The sequence below is a fragment of the Staurois parvus genome, unplaced genomic scaffold, assembly GCF_062004578.1.
Source record: "Staurois parvus isolate SC_StPar_1 unplaced genomic scaffold, SC_StPar_1.0 ptg000449l, whole genome shotgun sequence".
NCBI classification, from domain to species: Eukaryota; Metazoa; Chordata; class Amphibia; order Anura; family Ranidae; genus Staurois; species Staurois parvus.
Window position 1 is genome coordinate 3668397 of NW_028318245.1, and position 25245 is coordinate 3693641.

The 25245-nt window shown below is 48.3% G+C and overlaps 2 protein-coding genes across 3 annotated transcripts in view; both read right to left on the bottom strand.

Moving 5' to 3' along the window:
• The window catches only part of LOC149453355 (uncharacterized), a 101380-nt gene extending 78692 nt beyond the window's left edge, over positions 1 to 22688 (bottom strand). Inside the window, exons 1-7 of one of the 2 annotated variants that reach the window (XM_089688283.1) lie at positions 22552 to 22688; positions 14652 to 14771; positions 14125 to 14295; positions 13915 to 14038; positions 13302 to 13798; positions 12298 to 12439; positions 9098 to 10618 (exon numbers count right to left, since the gene is read on the bottom strand). In XM_089688283.1, the coding sequence (XP_089544409.1) occupies positions 9309 to 10618; positions 12298 to 12439; positions 13302 to 13798; positions 13915 to 14038; positions 14125 to 14295; positions 14652 to 14756 (2349 nt within the window). In that variant the 5' untranslated portion in view covers positions 14757 to 14771; positions 22552 to 22688 and the 3' untranslated portion in view covers positions 9098 to 9308. Of the gene's footprint in view, positions 1 to 9097; positions 10619 to 12297; positions 12440 to 13301; positions 13799 to 13914; positions 14039 to 14124; positions 14296 to 14651; positions 14772 to 22551 lie in introns of those variants that run through there. The other variant, XM_089688284.1, reaches the window with a different exon arrangement.
• On the bottom strand, positions 19750 to 24939 carry LOC149453361 (uncharacterized). Its single transcript, XM_089688439.1, has 4 exons — positions 24740 to 24939; positions 24424 to 24623; positions 23771 to 23912; positions 19750 to 23013 (listed from the first exon to the last, which is right to left on the bottom strand). Exons 1-4 carry the CDS (start codon positions 24822 to 24824, stop codon positions 21761 to 21763), a joined length of 1680 nt encoding a protein of 559 aa, XP_089544565.1. The 5' UTR covers positions 24825 to 24939; the 3' UTR covers positions 19750 to 21760.
• Positions 24940 to 25245: the final 306 nt, after the last annotated feature.

Sequence of the window (25245 nt, forward strand, 5' to 3'; positions counted from 1 at the left end):
TCCACAACCGTCTCTACCCCAGTTGGAGGGCCCCTCCAGAACAAGGGGGGACTCCTATGGAGGGAAGATCGGATTGTGGTGCCGGAGGAAGCCCGAACCCTGGTCTTGGGGCATTGCCATGACCACCCGATGGCGGGGCACTTTGGCCCAGAAAAGACCCTGGAACTTCTCCGACGCTCCTTCTGGTGGCCGGACATGGCTAAAGATTGTAAGGGCTATGTAAGGTCCTGTATCACCTACCAGAAGAACAAGCCATCAAGAAACAAAGTTTGGGGTCTGCTGCGACCCTTACCGATTCCTGAACGACCTTGGCAAAAGATCTCGTTAGACTTTATAGTCGAGCTTCCGCCATCGCTAGACCACACGGCAATCCTGGTGGTCGTGGACCGCTTGTCTAAGATGGCCCACTTCATCCTGTTGAAGAAAACCCCCTCGGCAGCCGAGACTGCGCGAGTCTTCATTCGTGAGGTGGTAAGGCTGCATGGGGTCCCCGAAGACATTGTCTCGGACCGGGGGGTCCAGTTCACGTCAAGATTTTGGAGAGCACTGTGCAAAGCCCTGGACATCAAATTGTCCCTCTCCTCTGCGTTCCACCCTCAAACTAACGGTCAAACCGAAAGGACCAATCAGACCCTGGAGCAAAACTTACGAGGCTACACTTCGTTTACTCAAGATGACTGGATGCCACTTCTACCCCTAGCGGAATTCGCGTACAACAACGCTCGCCATTCAGCGACGGGACAGTCCCCGTTCTTTGCCAACTATGGCTTTCACCCAGTCTTCCTCCCGGATTTGGTCTCGGAATGCCCAGTACCAGCAACGCAAGATGTGGTAACGTTTTTCTCCACGAACAATAAGAAGCTTCAAGAGGCCATCAGTCGGGCCCAGGAAGACTACAGGAAGGCATTCAACAGGAAACAGAGGGGAGATCTGGTGTTGCGGCCTGGGGAGAAGGTTTGGCTAGCGACGTCCAATTTAAAGATGCTTTGCCCGTCGAAGAAATTGGGGCCCAAATTTATAGGCCCTTTTTGCATTAAACGGATGGTCAACGAAGTGGCCTACAACTCGTCCTTCCTGACACACTTAAGATCCACCCAGTCTTCCATGTGTCCCTGCTGAAGCCAGTGATCCCAGATGCCTTCCCTGACCGAGAATCTAGACCCCCGGAAGCCATAACGGTCGAGGGAGAAGAAGAATTTGAGGTAGAAACAATCCTGAAGTGCCGAAGGGGGGGGGGCCAGACCCAATTCCTTATCAAATGGAAGGGCTATGGCCCTGAGGACAATTCTTGGGAACCAGCCCATAATGTCCATGCACCCAGACTTGTCCGGAGGTTTTTTCGCGATCACCCGTGGTGGAGAGATCGGGTGGGCATCCGGAGGTTGCCCGTAGGGGGTGGGCAATGTCAGGGATCTCCTCGATCCCCGCCGCGATTGTCCCGGCGCAGGCGCAGTGCACCGCCCTGTGCAGGGACACGGGCACTAGGTCCGGGCCGGCCGCGGTGGTCGAGTTCGCGCATGCGCAGTAGAAGCCGCGGCCGCCTGCTGGGCACCAATGGCAGCGCACGGCGGGATATTTAAATGGCCCTGAGCTGTCATTCAGTGCCTTCTGGTCTTTCCTGCATCCTGTGATTCTGCGAACCTGTGCCCTGTAAGTTATTGACCCGGATTGTACCTGACCTTGCTGCTTTCTCCTATTCTGACCCTTGCTTTGCCTGACCTCTCTCCTGGATGCCCCCTATTAGATTTGACCTGCTGTTGCTGACCTGGCGTGTGACCCGACCATTCTCTGCCCGCTGCCTTGTACCTTACCGTCCTCTCTGTTACCGACCCAGCCCGCCTGACCTTGCTCATCCATCCATCCATCCATCCCTCGCAGTGGGGTCTTCTGACCTCCTCATATCAGACTCTTTCCCGTGGGAGCCCTTGGCGCATACCACTACCACTGACGGACGCACCCAGTAGCCACGACCTGGTCTCGGGGGGCTCCAAGTCCATCCCCACCATCAGGGGCCCTGGTGAACAAGCACCCTGGGACTTAGACTCCGTGCGCTGGGGACGCCTATTCAGTGGAGTGCTAGTGGTACCGCCGGGCGGTCCCTTACACAACCCTTCCCAACTGACTCCCTCCAACAACAGACAACCCTTCCCAACTGACTCCCCCCAACAGACATCCCTTCCTAACTGACTTCCCCAATGACAAACATCCCTTCCCAAATGACTCACCTCAACAACAGACATCCCTTTCGAACTGACTCCCACCAGCAACAGACATCCCCTCACAACTGACTCATCCAACAGCAGACATCCCCTCCCAACTGACTCCCCCAACAACAGACAACTCTTCCCAACTGGCTCCCCCCAACAACAGACATCCCTTCCGAACTGACTCCCACCAGCAACAGACACACTGCCCACCTTCATACCCTCCGCACCCCTTTCCTGTACACACTGCCCACCCTCATACCATCCACACCCCTGTCCTGTACACACTGCCCACCTTCATACCCTCCACACTCCTCTCCTGTAGAGACCGCCCACCCTCATACCATCCACTCCCCTCTCCTGTACACACTGCCACCTTCATACCATCCACACCCCTGTCCTGTACACACCGCCCCCCTTCATACCATCCGCACCCCTCTCCTGTACACACTGCCCACCTTCATACCATCCGCACCCCTCTCCTGTACACACTGCCCACCTTCATACCCTCCGCACCCCTTTCCTGTACACACCGCCCACCCTCATACCAGTCGCACTCCTCTCCTGTACACACTGCCCACCCTCATACCAGTCGCACTCCTCTCCTGTACACACTGCCCACCTTCATACCCTCCACACTCCTCTCCTGTAGAGACCGCCCACCCTCATACCATCCACTCCCCTCTCCTGTACACACTGCCACCTTCATACAATCCACACCCCTCTCCTGTACACACTGCCCACCTTCATACCCTCCGCACTCCTCTCCTGTACACACCGCCCACCTTCATACCATCCGCACTCCTCTCCTGTACACACCGCCCACCTTCATACCATCTGCACTCCTCTCCTGTACACACCGCCCACCCTCATATGATCCGCACCCCTTTCCTGTACACACTGTCCACCTTCATACCATCCACACCCCTCTCCTGTACACACCGCCCACCTTCATACCATCCGCACCCCTCTCCTGTACACACCGCCCACCTTCATACCTTTCGCACCCCTCTCCTGTACACACTGCCACCTTCATACCATCCGCACTCCTCTCCTGTACACACCACCCACCCTCATATGATCCGCACCCCTTTCCTGTACACACTGTCCACCTTCATACCATCCACACCCCTCTCCTGTACACACCGCCCACCTTCATACCATCCGCACCCCTCTCCTGTACACACCGCCCACCTTCATACCTTTCGCACCCCTCTCCTGTACACACTGCCACCTTCATACCATCCGCACTCCTCTCCTGTACACACTGCCACTTTCATACTCTCCACACTCCTCTCCTGTACACACTGCCCACCTTCATACCATCTGCACTCCTCTCCTGTACACACTGCCACCTTCATACCCTCCGCACTCCTCTGCTGTACACACTGCCCACCTTCATACCCTCCGCACCCCTCTCCTGTACAGACCGCTCACCTTCATACCATCCGCACCCCTCTCCTGTACACACCGCCCACCTTCATACCATCCGCACCCCTCTCCTGTACGCACCGCCCACCTTCATACCATCCGCACTCCTCTCCTGTACGCACTGCCCACCTTCATACCATCCACACCCCTCTCCTGTACACACTGCCCACCTTCATACCCTCCGCACCCCTCTCCTGTACACACTGCCCACCCTCATACCAGTCGCACTCCTCTCCTGTACACACTGCCCACCTTCATACCCTCTGCACTCCTCTCCTGTACACACTGCCCACCCTCATACCATCCACACCCCTCTCCTGTACACACCGCCCACCCTCATACCATCCAAACCCCTCTCCTGTGCACACCGCCCACCTTCATACCATCCGCACTTTTTCTCCTGTACACACCGCCCACCTTCATACCATCCGCACTCCTCTCATGTACACACCGTCCACCATCATACCATCCGCACTCCTCTCCTGTACACACTGCCACCTTCATACCCTCCGCACCCCTCTCCTGTACAGACCGCCCACCTTCATACCATCCGCACCCCTCTCCTGTACACACTACCCACCTTCATACCATCCGCACCCCTCTCCTGTACACACTGCCCACCTTCATACCATCCACACCCCTCTCCTGTACACACTGCCCACCTTCATACCCTCCGCACCCCTTTCCTGTACACACTGCCCACCCTCATACCAGTCGCACTCTACCCTCCGCACCCCTTTCCTGTACACACCGCTCACCCTCATACCAGTCGCTCTCCTCTCCTGTACACACTGCCCACCTTCATACCCTCCACACTCCTCTCCTGTAGAGACCGCCCACCCTCATACCATCCACTCCCCTCTCCTGTACACACTGCCACCTTCATACAATCCACACCCCTCTCCTGTACACACTGCCACCTTCATACCATCCACACCCCTCTCCTGTACACACTGCCCACCTTCATACCCTCCGCACCCCTTTCCTGTACACACTGCCCACCCTCATACCAGTCGCACTCCTCTCCTGTACACACTGCCCACCTTCATACCCTCCGCACCCCTTTCCTGTACACACCGCTCACCCTCATACCAGTCGCACTCCTCTCCTGTACACTCTGCCCACCTTCATACCCTCCACACTCCTCTCCTGTAGAGACCGCCCACCCACATACCATACACTCCCCTCTCCTGTACACAATGCCACCTTCATACAATCCACACCCCTCTCCTGTACACACTGCCACCTTCATACCATCCACACCCCTGTCCTGTACACACTGCCCACCTTCATACCATCCGCACCCCTCTCCTGTACACACTGCCCACCTTCATACCATCCACACCCCTCTCCTGTATACACTGCCCACCTTCATACCCTCCGCACCCCTTTCCTGTACAAACTGCCCACCCTCATACCAGTCGCACTCCTCTCCTGTACACACTGCCCACCTTCATACCCTCCGCACCCCTTTCCTGTACACACCGCTCACCCTCATACCAGTCGCTCTCCTCTCCTGTACACACTGCCCACCTTCATACCCTCCACACTCCTCTCCTGTAGAGACCGCCCACCCTCATACCATCCACTCCCCTCTCCTGTACACACTGCCACCTTCATACAATCCACACCCCTCTCCTGTACACACTGCCACCTTCATACCATCCACACCCCTGTCCTGTACACACCGCCCACCTTCATACCCTCCGCACCCCTTTCCTGTACACACCGCCCACCTTCATACCATCTGCACTCCTCTCCTGTACACACCGCCCACCCTCATATGATCCGCACCCTTTCCTGTACACACTGTCCACCTTCATACCATCCACACCCCTCTCCTGTACACACCGCCCACCTTCATACCATCCGTACCCCTCTCTTGTACACACCGCCCACCTTCATACCTTCCGCACTCTTCTCCTGTGCACACCGCCCACCTTCATACCTTTCGCACCCCTCTCCTGTACACACTGCCACCTTCATACCATCCGCACCCCTCTCCTGTACACACTGCCACCTTCATACCATCCGCACTCCTCTCCTGTACACACTGCCACTTTCATACTCTCCACACTCCTCTCCTGTACACACCGCTCACCCTCATACCATCCGCACTCCTCTCCTGTACACACTGCCACCTTCATACCCTCCGCACTCCTCTCCTGTACACACTGCCCACCTTCATACCCTCCGCACCCCTCTCCTGTACAGACCGCCCACTTTCATACCATCCACACCCCTCTCCTGTACACACCGCCCACCTTCATACCCTCCGCACTCCTCTCCTGTACACACTGCCACCTTCATACCATCCGCACTCCTCTCCTGTACGCACTGCCCACCTTCATACCATCCACACCCCTCTCCTGTACACACTGCCCACCTTCATACCCTCCGCACCCCTTTCCTGTACACACTGCCCACCCTCATACCAGTCGCACTCCTCTCCTGTATACACTGCCCACCTTCATACACTCCTCTCCTGTAGAGACCGCCCACCCTCATACCATCCACTCCCCTCTCCTGTACACAATGCCACCTTCATACCATCCACACCCCTCTCCTGTACGCACTGCCCACCTTCATACCCTCCGCACCCCTTTCCTGTACACACTGCCCACCCTCATACCAGTCGCACTCCTCTCCTGTACACACTGCCCACCTTCATACCCTCCGCACCCCTTTCCTGTACACACCGCTCACCCTCATACCAGTCGCACTCCTCTCCTGTACACACTGCCCACTTTCATACCCTCCACACCCCTCTCCTGTACACACTGCCACCTTCATACCATCCACACCCCTGTCCTGTACACACTGCCCACCTTCATACCATCCACACCCCTCTCCTGTACACACTGCCCACCTTCATACCCTCCGCACCCCTTTCCTGTACACACTGCCCACCCTCATATCAGTCGCACTCCTCTCCTGTACACACTGCCCACCTTCATACCCTCCGCACCCCTTTCCTGTATACACCGCTCACCCTCATACCAGTCGCACTCCTCTCCTGTACACACCGCCCACCTTCATACCCTCCACACTCCTCTCCTGTAGAGACCTCCCACCCTCATACCATCCACTCCCCTCTCCTGTACACAATACCACCTTCATACAATCCACACCCCTCTCCTGTACACACTGCCACCTTCATACCATCCGCACCCCTCTCCTGTACACACTGCCACCTTCATACCATCCGCACTCCTCTCCTGTACACACTGCCACTTTCATACTCTCCACACTCTCCTGTACACACCACCCTTCATACACTCCGCACCCCTTTCCTGTACACACCGCCCACCCTCATACCATCCGCACTCCTCTCCTGTACACACTGCCACCTTCATACCCTCCGCACTCCTCTCCTGTACACACTGCCCACCTTCATACCCTCCGCACCCCTCTCCTGTACTGACCGCCCACCTTCATACCATCCGCACTCCTCTCCTGTACACACTGCCACCTTCATACCATCCGCACTCCTCTCCTGTACGCACTGCCCACCTTCATACCATCCACACCCCTCTCCTGTACACACTGCCCACCTTCATACCCTCCGCACCCCTTTCCTGTACACACTGCCCACCCTCATACCAGTCGCACTCCTCTCCTGTACACACTGCCCACCTTCATACCCTCCGCACCCCTTTCCTGTACACACTGCCCACCCTCATACCAGTCGCACTCCTCTCCTGTACACACTGCCCACCTTCATACCCTCCGCACCCCTTTCCTGTACACACCGCTCACCCTCATACCAGTCGCACTCCTCTCCTGTACACAATGCCACCTTCATACAATCCACACCCCTCTCCTGTAGAGACCTCCCACCCTCATACCATCCACTCCCCTCTCCTGTACACAATACCACCTTCATACAATCCACACCCCTCTCCTGTACACACTGCCACCTTCATACCATCCGCACCCCTCTCCTGTACACACTGCCACCTTCATACCATCCGCACTCCTCTCCTGTACACACTGCCACTTTCATACTCTCCACACTCTCCTGTACACACCACCCTTCATACACTCCGCACCCCTTTCCTGTACACACCGCCCACCCTCATACCATCCGCACTCCTCTCCTGTACACACTGCCACCTTCATACCCTCCGCACTCCTCTCCTGTACACACTGCCCACCTTCATACCCTCCGCACCCCTCTCCTGTACTGACCGCCCACCTTCATACCATCCGCACTCCTCTCCTGTACACACTGCCACCTTCATACCATCCGCACTCCTCTCCTGTACGCACTGCCCACCTTCATACCATCCACACCCCTCTCCTGTACACACTGCCCACCTTCATACCCTCCGCACCCCTTTCCTGTACACACTGCCCACCCTCATACCAGTCGCACTCCTCTCCTGTACACACTGCCCACCTTCATACCCTCCGCACCCCTTTCCTGTACACACTGCCCACCCTCATACCAGTCGCACTCCTCTCCTGTACACAATGCCACCTTCATACAATCCACACCCCTCTCCTGTACACACTGCCACCTTCATACCATCCACACCCGTCCTGTACACACCGCCCACCTTCATACCATCCGCACTCCTCTCCTGTACACACTGCCCACCCTCATACCATCCACTCCCCTCTCCTGTACACACTGCCACCTTCATACAATCCACACCCCTCTCCTGTACACACTGCTACCTTCATACAATCCACACCCCTCTCCTGTACACACTGCCACCTTCATACCATCCACACACCTCTCCTGTACAAACTGCCACCTTCATACCATCCACACCCCTGTCCTGTACACACCGCCCACCCTCATACCATCCACACCCCTCTCCTGTACACACTGCCCACCTTCATACCCTCCGCACTCCTCTCCTGTACACACTGCCCACTTTCATACCCCCCATACTCCTCTCCTGTACACACCGCCCACCCTCATACCATACACACCCCTCTCCTGTGCACACCGCCCACCTTCATACCATCCGCACTCCTCTCCTGTACACACCGTCCACCATCATACCATCCGCACTCCTCTCCTGTACACACCGCCCACCTTCACACCACCCGCACTCCTCTCCTGTACACACCGCCCACCTTCATACCATCCGCACTCCTCTCCTGTACACACCGCCCACCCTCACACCATCCGCACTCCTCTCCTGTACACACCGCCCACCTTCATACCATCCGCACTCCTCTCCTGTACACACTGCCCACCTTCATACCCCCCGCACCCCTCTCCTATACACACCGCCCACCTTCATACCATCCGCACTCCTCTCCTGTACACACCGCCCACCTTCATAGAAGAATGATTTCCTGCACGCTGAACAAGGACGCTCACCCCATGTGAATTCTCCAGTGTTCAAAAAGGTCTCCTTTTTTTTTTTTTGGAATGAAAAAAATGACCATGACTAGGCTCACCCGTATGACTTAAAGAAAAGAAGACAAGGAAGCGCACGATCTACTGCATATCAAAACTTTAATCGATCTAAACAAATTCCTAGAAAGGATTATGCTAGGTGTCAGTGAGGGGGAAGGAGCTCATACACGGCCTAGTGACCAGAGAGGGATGGACGCCAACACCACGGCCAGGGGTTCAATGTAACTCTCAGCTCCAGGCTGAAACCTCTCCTGCGAGCGCCGACAGGTCGAGGAAACGACGATGACCCGCACTTAGAGCACAGCGTGACTTCTCTGGTGTTTCACAAGGTGTCCTTTCCGAGTAAAAGATTTCCCACACTCTGAACACAAATAAGGACGCTCACCCGTGTGAATCATCCGGTGTTTACCAAGGTCTCCTTTATAAGTAAAAGATTTCCCGCACTCCGTACATAAATAGGGACGCTCGCCTGTGTGAATTCTTTGGTGTTTAACAAGGTTTCCTTTACTAATGAAAGATTTCCCGCATTCTGGACATGAACAGGAACGCTCACCTGTGTGAATCTTCTGATGTTTAACAAGATTATCTTTCTTATTGAAAGATTTCCCGCACTCTGAACACGAATAAGGACGCTCCCCCGTGTGGATTCTCTCGTGTCTAACCAGGTCTCCTTTACAAATGAAAGATTTCTCACACTTTGAACATGGAAAGGGGCGCTCACCCGTGTGATTTCTCTGGTGTTTAACAAGATGATCTTTTTTATTGAAAGATTTCCCGCACTGCGAGCACAAATAAGGACGCTCACCAGTGTGAATTTTCTGGTGTGTCACAAGGCTTTCTTTAAGAGTGAAAAATTTCCCGCACTCTGAACATGAATAAGGACGCTCACCCGTGTGACTTATCTGGTGTCTAACAAGGTCCTTTTTCTGAGAGAAAGCTTTTTTGCACTCTGAACATGAATAAGGACGTTCACCCGTGTGAAATCTCTGGTGCCTAACAAGGTCTCCTTGGTGAGTGAAACATTTCCCACACTCTGAACATAAATAAGGACGTTCACCTGTGTGACTTCTCTGGTGTTTACTAAGGTCTCGTTTTTGAGTGAAAGATTTCCCGCACTCTGAACATGGATAAGGACGCTCACCCGTGTGAATTTTCTGATGTGTAACAAGGTTTCCTTTCAGAGTGAAAGATTTTCCGCACTCTGAACATGAATAAGGACGCTCGCCCGTGTGAATTCTCCGGTGTTCAGTAAGCGCTCCTTTCCGAGTGAAACATTTCCCGCACTCTAAACATGAGAATAGATTGTCCCCTCGGTGAGCTCCTTCATGGGGTGAGGAAGATTCCTTGGAATTAGATGGATCTGTTGATCTCTCTGCAGTGTGAGATCCTAAATGGACATTTGCACTCCTAGTATGTGATTGGTCAGAAGATTCCACCCGATCAGAGGGATCCATTGATGTCTCCGGACAGGAAGGTCTGTGATGGATATTGGGTGTATTTGGATTCACTCCTGGAGAATCCTGTGTGATGGCATTATCTTCTGACTTCCAATCAGCAGATAATAGAAGACATCTCTCCGAGGAATTCCTGACATCAGCGCCATCTAAAGGAGAGAAATGGAAGAAATGTCAGAATTCACAAATAGCTGGAGATTTAGCTCCTCCCCCCGTCAGTGGAAGTGGAAATGTTGATCTCACAGCTGGGCTCCTGTTCTCCCTCCAAAATCGATCAGAAAAGTGTTCACATCGAGTCCATATATGATCTGCAGATTCTTTCATATTAAATAGCCATCACCAAGGCTTCATTAGATAAAATGAATTAATGGTTGTTTCTACATTGGATTGGCTGCATTTGTCTGGATTTTAAATTATAAATAATTTGCAGATCATATATGGAGTCCGACAAGAACACTTTTCTAACAATGTCAGCAATAAAAAAGCTAACCTTGGTCTAACAGTCCACATTTTCACAGAGTGCTTGGCATGGAACTGGGTACAATTGTAACATCAAAATATAAAAAACAACCAGTTAATGGATTTAAAACACCAAAAACAACCAAGTAATGGAGATGTCACATCGTTCTGTGGAAACATGACGTTATATTGAGGAATGGAGATGGACCTTTCATATGGTGTCCAGTGTCTCCTCCTCATTTGTTGAGAACACGATGTTATATTGAGGAATGGAGATGGCCCTTTCATATGGTGTCCAGTGTCTCCTCCTCATTTGTTGGGAACACAACGTTATATTGAGGAATGGAGATGGACCTTCCATATGGTGTCCAGTATCTCCTCCTCATTTGTTGGGAACACGACGTTATATTGAGGAATGGAGATGGACCTTTCATATGGTGTCCAGTATCTCCTCATTTGTTGGGAACACGACGTTATATTGAGGAATGGAGATGGACCTTTCATATGGTGTCCAGTATCTCCTCCTAATTTGTTGGGAACAAGATGTTATATTGAGGAATGGAGATGGACCTTTCATATGGTGTCCAGTATCTCCTCCTCATTTGTAGGGAACGTGACGTTATATTGAGGAATGGAGATGGACCTTTCATATGGTGTCCAGTATCTCCTCCTCATTTGTAGGGAACGTGACGTTATATTGAGGAATGGAGATGGACCTTTCATATGGTGTCCAGTATCTCCTCATTTGTTGGGAACACGACGTTATATTGAGGAATGGAGATGGACCTTTCATATGGTGTCCAGTATCTCCTCCTAATTTGTTGGGAACAAGATGTTATATTGAGGAATGGAGATGGACCTTTCATATGGTGTCCAGTATCTCTTCCTCATTTGTTGGGAGCATGACGTTATATTGAGGAATGGAGATGGACCTTTCATATGGTGTCCAGTATCTCCTCCTAATTTGTTGGGAACATGACGTTATATTGAGGAATGGAGATGGACCTTTTCGCCTCCGCTTCATGTGTTATAACGATTAGATGGTATGTAAGTATCTAAAACAGTCTTGATCTTTTATATCATTAATAAATAAAAACTAATTGCTTAAAAAAAATGGTCAAATCTTTATTGTGTAGACAAGCAATTGAAGGATTGTTGGCTCAGGCTGGAGATCTCTGTAAGTAGATAAAGGGGACTAAATCTGATAATAAATCCCTTGTTGTATGTACAATCAGGGCCACATGGTATACTGTATGTGGAACTGAATGATGTTAAGATCTTATAATTATCTAACATTTTGAATCACAAACCTTCTACTCAGAAGTAAAATAAGACTGTGACCCGTTTCTTCCACAGTGCCTGTACTTACTTGTGTTGATAGGTAGAGAAATTTCTTCCTGTTCACTCTTCATCATCATCCCAACCTCCTCCGTGGACGGCCGATCCCCCCCCACATACGTCTCCTCTTCTTCCTCTTTAATCTCAACTTTTATATTAATCTGTTCTTCACCCTAAACCCCAAAAAAATAGGAAATATCTATGAAAGGTGAACTCCAGGTAGATATAAAAGACACAAAGGAATACAGCTCAGGGTTCCTTACTACATCATAAAATGTGTTTTTTCATATACTGTATGTATGCAGTGTAAGTAGCTGAATGTGAAATGGTATCAACCTCTTGTAGCCACTGAAAAGCAGAGCTCAAACTGGGAGAGGGAGAATCAGAACAATGAGACAAGTACTTACAAGGGTGGTGCTAATAGCAGAAGAGAGCAGAGTGAAAGAGAGGTAAGCTCATCAGTCTGCTGCTTCTCTTTTCACTGTCCAGTCACAGGCTGAAAGACGGACAGGACGGGCAGGTGTTACTGATCTGTAGTAGAGATAAATCAGGTCAACTGTCCTATCTATTCCGAACAGGTCACCTGCCCATATCTGTTAAATGCAGGGGGCAACGTATCAGTCTGCTGCTTCTCCTTTCACTGTACAGTCGCAGTCTGGGTGAAGGACAGGATCGGTAGGTGTTCCTGACATGTAGCTGGTCTACTGTCTATTCTATGTGAATCCAAGAGGCTAAGGATCCACGCCCTGGGGACATGTTATTACTCCAGCTTGGAGTAACAGGAGCAAAGAACAGCGCCAAATCATTGAGCATGCAACCCCCATTTGGAGGAAAAGAAGAGGACCCATGATGTCATGTAACTGGACCCAAGACACACAGACGAAAGGAACAATTTAATTGGGGATGCTTCACGAAGCAACTGGAAATGGATTTGAAGGGGGTAAAAGCTGCACATTAAGGTGTGGAAGTGAACATTAAAAAAAATCTCCCACAGTTCAGAATCCATTCTCTGTTCTATGCACTGAGTCCACCTACCTGATGATGGTGAGGGATGGTGTGACCTTCCTGTGTGGAATACAGAGGACGGGGACATCTCTCTGGTGGGTTCCCATTACTGGATCCATCTACCTGATGATGATGAGGGATGGTGTGACGTTCCTGTGTGGAATCCCAGGAATACAAAGGACGGGGACATCTCTCTGGTGGGTTCCCATTACTGGATCCATCTACGTGATGATGGTAAGGGATGGTGTGACCTTCCTGTGTGGAATCCCAGGAATAGAGAGGACAGGTACATCTCTCTGGTCGGTTCCCATGACTGGATCCATCTACCTGATGATGGTGAGGGATGGTGTGATCTTCCTGTGTGGAATCCCAGGAATACAGAGGACAGGGACATCTCTCTGGTGGGTTCCCATTACTGGATCCATCTACCTGATGATGGTGAGGGATGGTGTGATCTTCCTGCGTGGAATCCCAAGAATATAGAGGATGGGGACATCTCTCTGGTGGGTTCCCATTACTGGATCCATCTGTAGGAAACACACACACTGACTAAATCCATTGTTTCTATGTGTTTATCAGATGATGGGGGATCTAGGTGGACCCTCCGTACTGCTCTCTCCTTTACAATAAAGTCTCCTCTTACCCGGTGATGTGAGGGGCGGCTGATTGTCCACCATGACGTCCTTGTAGAGGTCCTTGTGTCCTTCTAAATACTCCCACTCCTCCATGGAGAAATAGATAGTGACACCCTGACACCTTATAGGAACCTGACACACACAATGATACAGTCACCATCCAGACACATCCCTTGTCTGTTACTGGAGAATGTCCCAGAATTCCCGGCACCGCTCACCTCTCCTGTCAGCAGATCAATGATCTTCTGGGTGACTTCTAGAATCTTCTTGGCACGGGTTCCTTCTGTTGTCAGGCAGTGAGGTGGAGGCACTGTGATGGTTGATGTCCCCTGGAGACAACTACTGGGTCGTAAAGGCTCACCAGATATTTTCTTCACTACTTTATAATCCTGTGTATAGAGAGAAAGTAACAATTGTCACTATAGACTTCCCAGAATCCTCCTCACCTCTCCGGTCAGGTCTGTTTTATTAATAGAGATGAGAGTGATGTCATGTGACCTCCCAGAATCCTCCTCACCTCTCCGGTCAGGTCTGTGTTTTATTAATAGAGATGAGAGTGATGTCATGTGACCTTCCAGAATCCTCCTCACCTCTCCGGTCAGGTCTGTGTTTTATTAATAGAGATGAGAGTGATGTCATGTGACCTCCCAGAATCCTCCTCACCTCTCCGGTCAGGTCTGTGTTTTATTAGTTTTAGTAATAGAGATAAAAGTGACGTCATGTGACATCCCAGAATCCTCCTCACCTCTCCGGTCAGCAGGTAGATGATCTCCAGGGTGAGGTCTAATATTCTCTCGTTCATGTGACTCGGGTCCTCCTCCATCCTCATTGATGTGATCATATGATCCATACACGACTCTGGTCTCTGTAGACAGATAATATAGCGCCCTCGCTGGTCATTATAAGTAGGGATTAATTTCTAACCCTCCATCCAAATGTAACGGCGACACTTTAAACGCTTTTGCAGGTTACCAGTGTAGAGTTACACAGGAGGCCTGGTACTACAATGATTGCTCTTGCTCCGATGTTTGCGTCAATACTTCACAAGTGTGGTGCGATCACCGTTTACATATGTGCGCGTAAGAATGGGTGGAGAACGGGGGCGGGGAGGTTACATTTTTAAAAAATTATTATTTCTTTTAAAGAACATTTCTTTTACACTGTCTCTTTGTTTCATTTTTAACCATTAGCCGCTCGGCCAATAGCTGTTTGGTGGCCGGCAAAATGCTGTAGATTTCCGGGTGGAAGCCATATGGCGTCCTCCCGGGCATGCGCAGTTTTCACGCTTGCAGAGCCGCACAGCGGCGCAATTTGTCATTGGCCGTGTACCTCAGACACGGCTGATGACAGATCTGAGTACCGACCCCTGTTGCCAGGACCATGTGACCTGCTGTGACCAATCATAGCTGGTCACATGACCGTTGTATACAATGGATGGCTTCATTCATGCCATCCATTGTATACTAGTGTGCCTAGCTGTGAATGGTCACAGAGGTCACATGCACATGTCATGTGATTAGCTGTGGCCAAATCACAGCTAAGCACAAAAAAAAAAAAAAAACCCCTGAATGAATCGATGTCATTCAGGTAAATGCTTGCTTATAGCAAAGTAATTCTTTGCTATAAGCAAATTGCATAAAAAAAAAAATACTGATCACTTCCCCAAAGTAGTACAATGTTACTATGGTAACATTGTACTACTTTGGACATAGTGAAATATGAAAAAAAAATCTAAAAAAAAAGAAAAAAAATGTAATAAAAAAAAAAAAAAAAAAAAAAAAATATATATATATATATATATTGTTTTTTTTTCATACTGCCACCATTCAGTGTCCCTGATCACCGCCATGCCAGTTATATGATGACGCTGTACTGCACTGGTGACAGTATGTAAAAAAAAAAATAGTGAAAATGATTTTTTTAATTTAATAATTTTCTGAAAAATTCTGACAAAAAAAATACAACTTCAAAAAACTAGCCATGCCTCTTATGAAGTACGTCAGACTGTCTACTCTGCATAAAAGGGGTCATTTGGGGGATATCTGTACTATTCTGACATTTGGGGGATATCTGTATTGTTCTGACATTCTTGGACCTCAAGAAATTAGATTGGCCGTCAGTACTTATTTATTTCAGGTACTTATATAGCGCTGCCAATTTTACGCAGCGTTTTACACATATATATATATTAAACATTCACATCGGTCCCTAACCCTCAAGGGGTGTACAATCTAAGGTCCCTAACTCACACTCATACATACACATATTAGGGCCAATTTAGACAGGATCCAATTAACCTACCAGCATGTCTTTGGAATGTGGAAGGAAACCGGAGCACCCAGAGGAAACCCACGCAAGCACAGGGAGAACATGCAAACTCCATGCCATGGTCGGGAATCGAACCCATGACCCATTTACTGCAAGGCAGACGTGCTAACCACTAAGCCACTGTGCAGCTTCAGGATTGATCAATATTCAGATCTATACCATAGTTTGTGAACTCGATAACTTTCCTACAAACTAAATAATACATCCTAATTTGGGTTATTTTCACCAAAGACATGTGAAGAACAATTGTTTATTTGCAAACTCTTATAACAGAAAAAAAGAAAAACGTGTTTTTTTTCAAAATTTTCTGTCTTTTTTTTGTAAATTTAGCAAAAAATAAAAACCCCGGCGGTGATTAAATACCACCAAAAGAAAGCTCTAGTTGTGTGAAGAAAATGATAAAATTTTAGTTTGGGTACAGTGTTGTATGACCGCGCAATTGTCATTCAAAGTGTGAGAGTGCTGAAACCTGAAAAATGGCCTGGGCAGGAAGGGGGTAAAAGTGCCTGGTATGGAAATGGTTAATTAACTTTATTGCTATCACAAGGGTTGAATCGCTTCCCTTGTGACAGCATGGGCTTTGACAGGTCCTCTTTATGGAGAGATCTGGGGTGTATTAGACCCCAAATCTCTCCTCTGGCCTCCAATGCAGGTGATCTGAGTAGCTGTTGAGCCACTAAAAAGCCGATTGCCAGCTGTAAAGTTTGATACCGGGAAGATGCCTGTACCTGCACCACCACCTCCCAGGACATCATACGACGTCTACCCGAGGGGAAGTGTTCATAATATAATATATAGATGTGTGTGTGATCATCTGCGGGAGATAAAAAGCCTCACAGAAACTATGGAGGAAGAGGACAGACATAACAGTGACTGGGGAGGAAGAGAATGGACATTGCGGTGACTGTGGAGGAAGAGGACGGACGTCGCGGTGACTGTGGAGGAAGAGGCTGGGCGTCGCGGTGACTGTGGAGGAAGAGGATGGTCGTCGCGGTGACTGTGGAGGAAGAGGACGGGCGTCGCGGTGACTGTGGAGGAAGAGGACGGGCGTCGCGGTGACTGTGGAGGAAGAGGACGGGCGTGTCGCGGTGACTGTGGAGGAAGAGGACGGGAGTCGCGGTGACAGTGGAGGAAGAGGACGGACGTCGCGGTGACAGTGGAGGAAGAGGACGGACGTCGCGGTGACAGTGGAGGAAGAGGACGGACGTCGCGGTGACAGTGGAGGAAGAGGACGGACGTCGCGGTGACAGTGGAGGAAGAGGACGGACATGACAGTGACTATGGAGGAAGAGGATGGAAATTACCAAGGAAGAGGACAGACATGACAGTGACTATGGTAAAAGAGGACGGACAGGATGATAGAGGAAGGGGATGGACATGACGGGGGGTTATTGGGTGTATTACCTCCAGCAATGTCTGCTCTCTACTCACAAACAAGACCTACCTGTGCTCACATCCCCATAGCTAGTACATGCATGTATTCATCAGGTGCTAAAGGGGTGTTCACACTGAGGGCCCTCTGCACATGGCTATATACCCCCTGAAGCCGACTCTGCAATACAGAGGAATATTTGGTTCGCACACATTGCAATACATGTCTGAGCCGGCCAACTGCATCAAAGTCATCCCTCTATGGCCGCTCCTACTCCACTCTACCTACGGAGATGCTACTGCAGACACAATGCCAACATAGGGGGGAACACAAAGTACAGGAGCGCTACTCACCTGTCTCCTGGAAATTCCTATTTATACCTGACACCACTTCCTATCTTTACCTGACATCACTTCCTGTCTCTCTGTAAATCACTTCCTGCCTCTTCCATACATCACTTCCTGCCTCTTCCATACATCACTTTCAGTCTGTGAATTGTGCCATGAGATTGCTTCCTTTTGGTAAATATAAGTAAAATCTGAAAAACTCACTTTTTTAACGTGACTTTACACAGCTAACGTTATCAAAACGTCCATTGTGCATGAGGGCGAACTAGCGGGTTCTAGAGGAGGACGCTCTAATGCTGAAAAATGCAGGAAAACGCCACAAACTGACACTGGGTTTGTAAAAAAAATGCTGAAAAACGCAGCTAAACACTAATGCAAAAATGCTAAAAAACACATTTTTTACATGACAGCTAACGTTACCATCGTTATCGAAACGTCCCGCGTTCATGAGGACGAGTTAGCGGGTTTCTAGAGGAGTATTTTAGCTGTAAAAATGCACTAACGCGGTAAAACGCAGAAAACTGGCATTTTTGGACGTTTTATTGACCAAAAAAAGCTAATAAAAACGCTGCTAAACGCTAATGCAAAAACGCTAAAATAAATCTGAAAAACTCCCGTGTTTAAACGCAACTTTACAGGTAAGTACTTTATAAGTAAAATAAATATATCCACTTGCCTACAGGGCACTTCTACCCCCTTCCTGCCCAGGCCAATTTCCAGCTTTCAGCGCTCTCACACTTTTGAGTGACAATTGTGCGGTCATGCAACACTGTACCGATATGAAATTTTTATCATTTTTTTGTGACAGATAGAGCTTTATTTTGGTGGTATTTAATCACATCGGGGTTTTTTATTTTTTCTTAAACAAACCAAAAGCCACTGAAAAATTTTTAAAAAAAGGTTTTTTTTAGTTTTATAAAATTTTGTAAACAAGTGATTTTTCTCTACTGGTGCGCTAATGAGGCTGCAGTGATGGGCACTGATAGGCTGCACTGATGGACACTGATAGGTGGCACTGATGGACACGGATGAAGAGGCACTGGTAGGTGGCACTGATGGGCATTGACAGGCATCACTGATGGGCACGGAAAGGCAGCACTGATATATGGCACTGTTAGGCGGCACTGACGCACACTGATAGGCAGCACTGACTGGCACTGATAGGACGCACTGATTGGCACTGATAGGTGACACTGAAAGGCAGCTCAGATGGGCACTGATATGTGGCATTGATGTGCACTGGTAGGTACTGATATGTAGCACTGGCAGATGGCATGGATGAGCACTGACAGCTGGCATTGATGGACACTGACAGGTGGCACTGCTGGGGCTACACTGATCATCAGTGCCCTGATGATCAGTGTAGTTGTCCCCTCCGAGGAATGCCAATTACCGGCTCTCCTCTCCTCTGTCAGTGTGACAGCTCGTGAGGAGAGAAATACCGATAACCAGCATTTCCCTGTTTACATAAGATCAGCTGTGATTGGACACAGCTGATCACATGACCGAGCCGACATTTTCGGCTCTTTCCGTTGATCGGTGATCCGCTGTGTCCGAGGGACACAGCACACCGCCGATCACCGTGTTGTGCGCTCCCGGAGCCGTGCATGTGCAGATAGAATGATAGAACGTCATATGAAGTCATCCCAGAACGAGAACCACCTTGCCCCGTCATTGGACTATATGGCGGGCAGGAGGCGGATATATACTGTATATACATAAACAAAAAAAAACAAGCTTACATCAGCAGATAACAGAAACTGGCTTTTTGCAAAAAAATAATATAAACAACTATATACAAAGAAACATATTTTTTATTACCAATAAACCTCTAATATATACAAAATACAACAAAAATCTCCACCGAAACTCAACCTCAGGCTCAGAAACATCCAACTGTCCTCCAATGCGCTTGTCCAGGCCTCCCGCCTGACAGGAGCCATAAACCAGGAGGAGACAGAAAGTGCAGCTAAAAAAAAATCACACCTTTAACCCCTTCCAGTCTGGACGCTTTCCCCCCCTTCCAGTCCGGACGCTTTCACCCCCTTCCAGTCCGGACGCTTTCACCCCCTTCCAGTCCGGACATTTCCCCCCCCCCTTCCAGTCCAGGCCAATTTTCAGCTTTCAGCGCTGTTACATTTTGAATGACAATTGCGGTCATGCGACACTGTACTCATATGAATTTTTTAGCATTTTTTTGAGACAGAAAATATATTTTGGTGGTATTTATTCACCGCTGGGATTTTTATTTTTTTTTGCTATGTAAATGAAAAAGTCCCAAAATTTTGAAAAAAGTGTTTTTCTTATAAAATTTTGCAAATAAATAATATTTCATCATAAATCTTGGCCAAAATTTATTTTGTTATCTTTTTAGTAAAAAAAAATTACCCAAATTAGTTTATAACCAAAAATTATAATTTGTAAACATTGTTTTTTATTTTATTTTTTTTATATTATTATTTATGTTTTTTTTTTTTTTTTTTACATACCATCACCCTACCAGTACAGTGTCACCATGGTACTGTATTACTTGTGGGGGGTGATGAAGATTTTTTTTTTTTTTTTACACTGATTGCTTTTACACTCATAGAGGCTGTAAAAGCAATCATTTCTCCTTCTCTCTGGCTGCATTCTTGCAGCCATTGAGAAATACTGTGTGAGCTGTGATTGGTCACAGCTTGTCACATGGTACAAGGCTGCTGTGAATGGCCCTATACCATGTGACCTCTGTGATCATTCACAGATTTCAAATGTAGTAAGCAATGATGTCAGAAGTGACATCCTTGCTTACTACTCTGCATGTGATCACTGATTGGCCAATCAGTGATCACATGATCGGGACCTCGCACAGAGGCCCCGTATGACGATCGGTGTTCCACTGTGTCCGGAGGACACAGCGGGCACTGGATTGTGGTGCTGCGCGTTCCCAGGGAGCACGCACAAGTAGGGGGCGGGGAGGCCGTTTATATACATGGGCCGGACAGGAAGTGGTTAAATAAGCTAGGTGTTTTTTCTTTATTTTTTAATATTTATCTTTTCTTTTTTTTTTTCAAAGTTATTTTCTTTCTCTCTGCAAGGATACAAAGTATCTCTCTCCTCCATTCAGATAGAGAGAAAGAAAACAACTGTACAAAAAAAAAAAAAAAAAAAAAAGAGGGGAGGTGGGGGCGGGCTTCACATTGGCTGATCACTGTGATAGCCAATCAGAGGCTATCACAGCGATCATGTGACCTGGAATCGGGAGTCTCAGTGACACCCTGGTCTTTGGACAGGTAGGTAAATATGCGGCCCTACTTAAAAAAAGCCCAGTTCTGTGAGGCCGCGTATTTACGTGACGTCGGCGGGAAGGGGTTAAAGCATGCAAAATGAATAAAAGAGGAACAGCAAAGTGTGTGTGGGGGGGGGGGGGGGTAAAATCCGGAGCATCCCATCATTGGAGTCTCCAAAAAATACAAGAAAGACTCCGCCCATCAAACTCCACCTTTAATTTAATTTTACTTTTGCCAGGATGCGCAGTTTATGCGCTCGTCCACGTTAATTCTCTGGGGTTCATCAAGGTTTTCTTTTCTGATTGGAAAATTTCCTGCACTCTGTACGTGAATGAGGACGCTCACCCATGTGAATTTTCTGGTGTTCATTGTTTCCTTTCTGATTGGAAGATTTCTCGCACCTTGTAAGTGAATGAGGATGCACGCCCGTGTGAATTCTCTGGTGTTCATTGTTTCCTTTCTGATTGGAAGATTTCCCGCACTCTGTACGTGAATGAGGACGCTCACCCGTGTGAATTTTCTGGTGTTCAACTAGGTTTCATTTCTGTGTGAAAGACTTTCTGAACGAGCTCACCGTGTGAATTCTCTGGTGTCTAAGAAGGTTTCCTTTCTTATGGAAAGATTTCCCGCACTCTGTACATGAATGAGGATGCTCACCCATGTGAAGTATCTGGTGTCTAACAAGGTTTCCTTTCTTATTAAAACATTTACCGCACTGTGAACATGAATAAGGATGCTCACCCGTGTGAATTATCTGGTGTTTAACAAGGTCTCCTTTATAAGTGAAAGATTTCCCGCACTCCGGACATGAATAGAGATGCTCGCCTGTGTGACTTCTCTGGTGTGTCACAAGATTTCCTTTTAAAGTGAAACATTTCCCGCACTCTGAACACAAATAAGGACGCTCACCTGTGTGACTTCTCTGGTGTTTAACAAGGTCTCCTTTATAAGTGAAAGTTTTCCCGCACTCCGAACATAAATAAGGACGCTCCCCAGTATGAATTCTCTGGTGTTTATCAAGGTTTCCTTTACAAATGAAAGATTTCCCGCACTGTGAACATGAATAGGAACGCTCCCCTGTGTGAATCTTCTGGTGTTTAACAAGATTATCTTTCTTATTGAAAGATTTCCCGCACTCTGAACATGAATAAGGATGCTCACCCGTGTGAATTCTCTGGTGTCTAGCAAGATGACCTTTCTTATCAAAAGATTTCCCACACTCTGAACATAAATAAGGGCGCTCACTTGTGTGACTTCTCTGGTGTTTATTAAGGTCTCGTTTTTGAGTAAAAGATTTCCCGCACTCTGGACATAAATAGAGATGCTCACCTGTGTGAATTCTCTGGTGTATCAGAAGGTTTCCTTTAAGAGTGAAAATTTTCCCGCACTCTAAACATGAATAAGGTCGCTCACTTGTGTGATTTCTTTGGTGTTTGACAAGGTCTCCTTTACAAGTGAAACATTTCCCGCACGCTGAACATGAGAATAGATTGTCCCCTTGGTGAGCTCGTTCATGGGGTGCGGAAGATTCCTTGGGATTAGGTGGATCTGTTGATCTATCTGCAGTGTGAGATCCTAAATGGACATTTGCACTCCTAGTATGTGATTGGTCAGAAGATTTCCACTGATCAGAGGGATCCATTGATGTCTCCGGACAGGAAGGTCTGTGATGGATATTGGGTGTATTTGGATTCACTCCTGGAGAATCCTGTGTGATGGCATTATCTTCTGACTTCCAATCAGCAAATAATAGAAGATGTCTCTCCGAGGAATTCCTGACTTCAGCGCCATCTGATGGAGAGAAATGGAAGAAATGTCAGAATTCACAAATAACTGGAGATTTAGCTCCTCCCCCCATCAGTGGAATAATTGGAAATGTCGATCTCTAGATCGGAGATGGACCTTTCATATGGTGTCCAGTATCTCCTCCTCATTTGTTGGGGACATGACGTTATATTGAGGAATGGAGATGGACCTTTCATATGGTGTCCAGTATCTCATCCTTATTTGTTGGGAACATGACGTTATATTGAGGAATGGAGATGGACCTTTCATATGGTGTCCAGTATCTCCTCATTTGTTGGGAACGTGACGTTATATTGAGGAATGGAGATGGACCTTCCATATGGTGTCCAGTATCTCCACCTCATTTGTTGGGAACATGACGTTATATTGAGGAATGGAGATGGGCCTTCCATATGGTGTCCAGTATCTCCTCCTCATGGTCGGTAAGGACATAAATGATGCTTTAAGTCTTAGTCTTTTATATCTTTAAACAATAAAAACTAAAAATTATGAAATCCTTATTGTATGGACAAACAGTTGAAGGATTGTTGCCTCAGACTCTAAATAGAAGGGAATAGAATAGAAGGGAGTAAAACTGATAATGAATCCCTTGTTGCACGTAGGACCAGGGTTGTGGCCGACTGTGGAACTGGACGATGTGAAGATCTGACAATTGTTTAACAGTTTAGCTTTAAACTCCAAACCTTCTCCTCAGAAGTAAAATGAGACTGTGACTCGTTTCTTCCACAGTGCCTGTACTTACCTATGTCGATAAGTAGAGACATTTCTTCTTGTTCACTTTTCATCATCATCCCAACCTCCTCCGTGGACGGCCGATCCCCCCCCACATACGTCTCCTCTTCTTCCTCTTTAACCTCAACTTTTACATAAATCCGTTCTTCACCCTAAACCCCAAAATAATAGAAAACATTTATTAAAGGCTGAACTCTGGGCAAGAAGAAATGACGAGAGCAGAGTGGAAGAATGATGAGCTGCTTCTCCTTTCACTGTCCAGTCACAGGCTGAGAGACGGACAGGACAGTCAGGTGTTACTGATCTGTAGTAGAGATAAATCGAGTCACCTGCCCATATCTGTTAACTTCCGGGGGAAACGTATCCACCTCCTGGGGGTGCATCATGACTCCAGCCTGGACTAACAGAAGCAAAGCACAATGTCCTTCAGTATACAACCACCTCCCCCCCCCCCCCATTGTTGGAGGAACACAAGAAGGAAGAGAACCCATGATGCCATGGGACTGGACCCAAGACCCACAGAAGAAAAGTATGTATAAAAACAATAAAAAGAAGAAGCTGAAACTAAAGCTGGGGGGGGGGGGCAAAGACTAATACAGATATAGATATAAGCATTACAACAAGATAATACATAGAAGAATGCCATCAGAGAAGAATGCCTACCTGATGATGGTGAGGGATGGTGTGACCTTCCTGTGTGGAATCCTGGAAATACAGAGGCCGGGGACATCTCTTTGGTGGGTTCCCATTACTCGATCCATCTACCTGATGATGGTGAGGGGTGGTGTGACCTTCCTGTGTGGAATCCCAGGAATACAGAGGACGGGGACATCTCTCTGGTGGGTTCCCATTACTAGATCCATCTGAAGGAAACACACACACTGACTGAATCCATTGTTTCTATGTGTTTATCAGATGATGGGGGATCTAGGTGGACCCTCCGTACTGCTCTCTCCTTTACAATAAAGTCTCCTCTTACCCGGTGATGTGAGGGGCGGCTGATTGTCCATCATGATGTCCTTGTAGAGGTCCTTGTGTCCTTCTAAATACTCCCACTCCTCCATGGAGAAATAGACAGTGACATCCTGACACCTTATAGGAACCTGACACACACAATGATACAGTCACCATCCAGACACATCCCTTGTCTGTTACTGGAGAATGTCCCAGAATTCCCGGCACCGCTCACCTCTCCTGTCAGCAGATCAATGATCTTCTGGGTGACTTCTAGAATCTTCTTGCCATTGTTCCTCTTGGGTTTCAGGGAGTGATGTGAGGGCACTGTGATGGTTAGATGGTCACCCAATTTCAAAGGAGGAAAACTCTGCATTAAAAGAGCAACAGCAAGGTCATGTGACCTCCCAGAATCCTCCTCACCTCCCCAATCAGGTCTGTTTTATTAATAGAGGTAAGAGTGATGTCATGTGACCTCCCAGAATCCTCCTCACCTCTCCGGTCAGGTCGGTGTTTTATTACTAGAGATAC

What these genes read in the sequence shown, in the direction of transcription:
- LOC149453361 (XM_089688439.1), bottom strand. Translation starts at nt 24,824, where the DNA reads ATGGAGGAGTGGGAGTATTTAGAAGGACACAAGGACCTCTACAAGGAC. An exon ending in GCCGCCCCTCACATCACCGG is followed by an intron (nt 24,624 to 24,739) that starts GTAAGAGGAGAC and finishes TGTTTCCTTCAG; the next exon opens with ATGGATCTAGTAATGGGAAC. An exon ending in CCATCCCTCACCATCATCAG is followed by an intron (nt 23,913 to 24,423) that starts GTAGGCATTCTT and finishes TTTGGGGTTTAG; the next exon opens with GGTGAAGAACGGATTTATGT.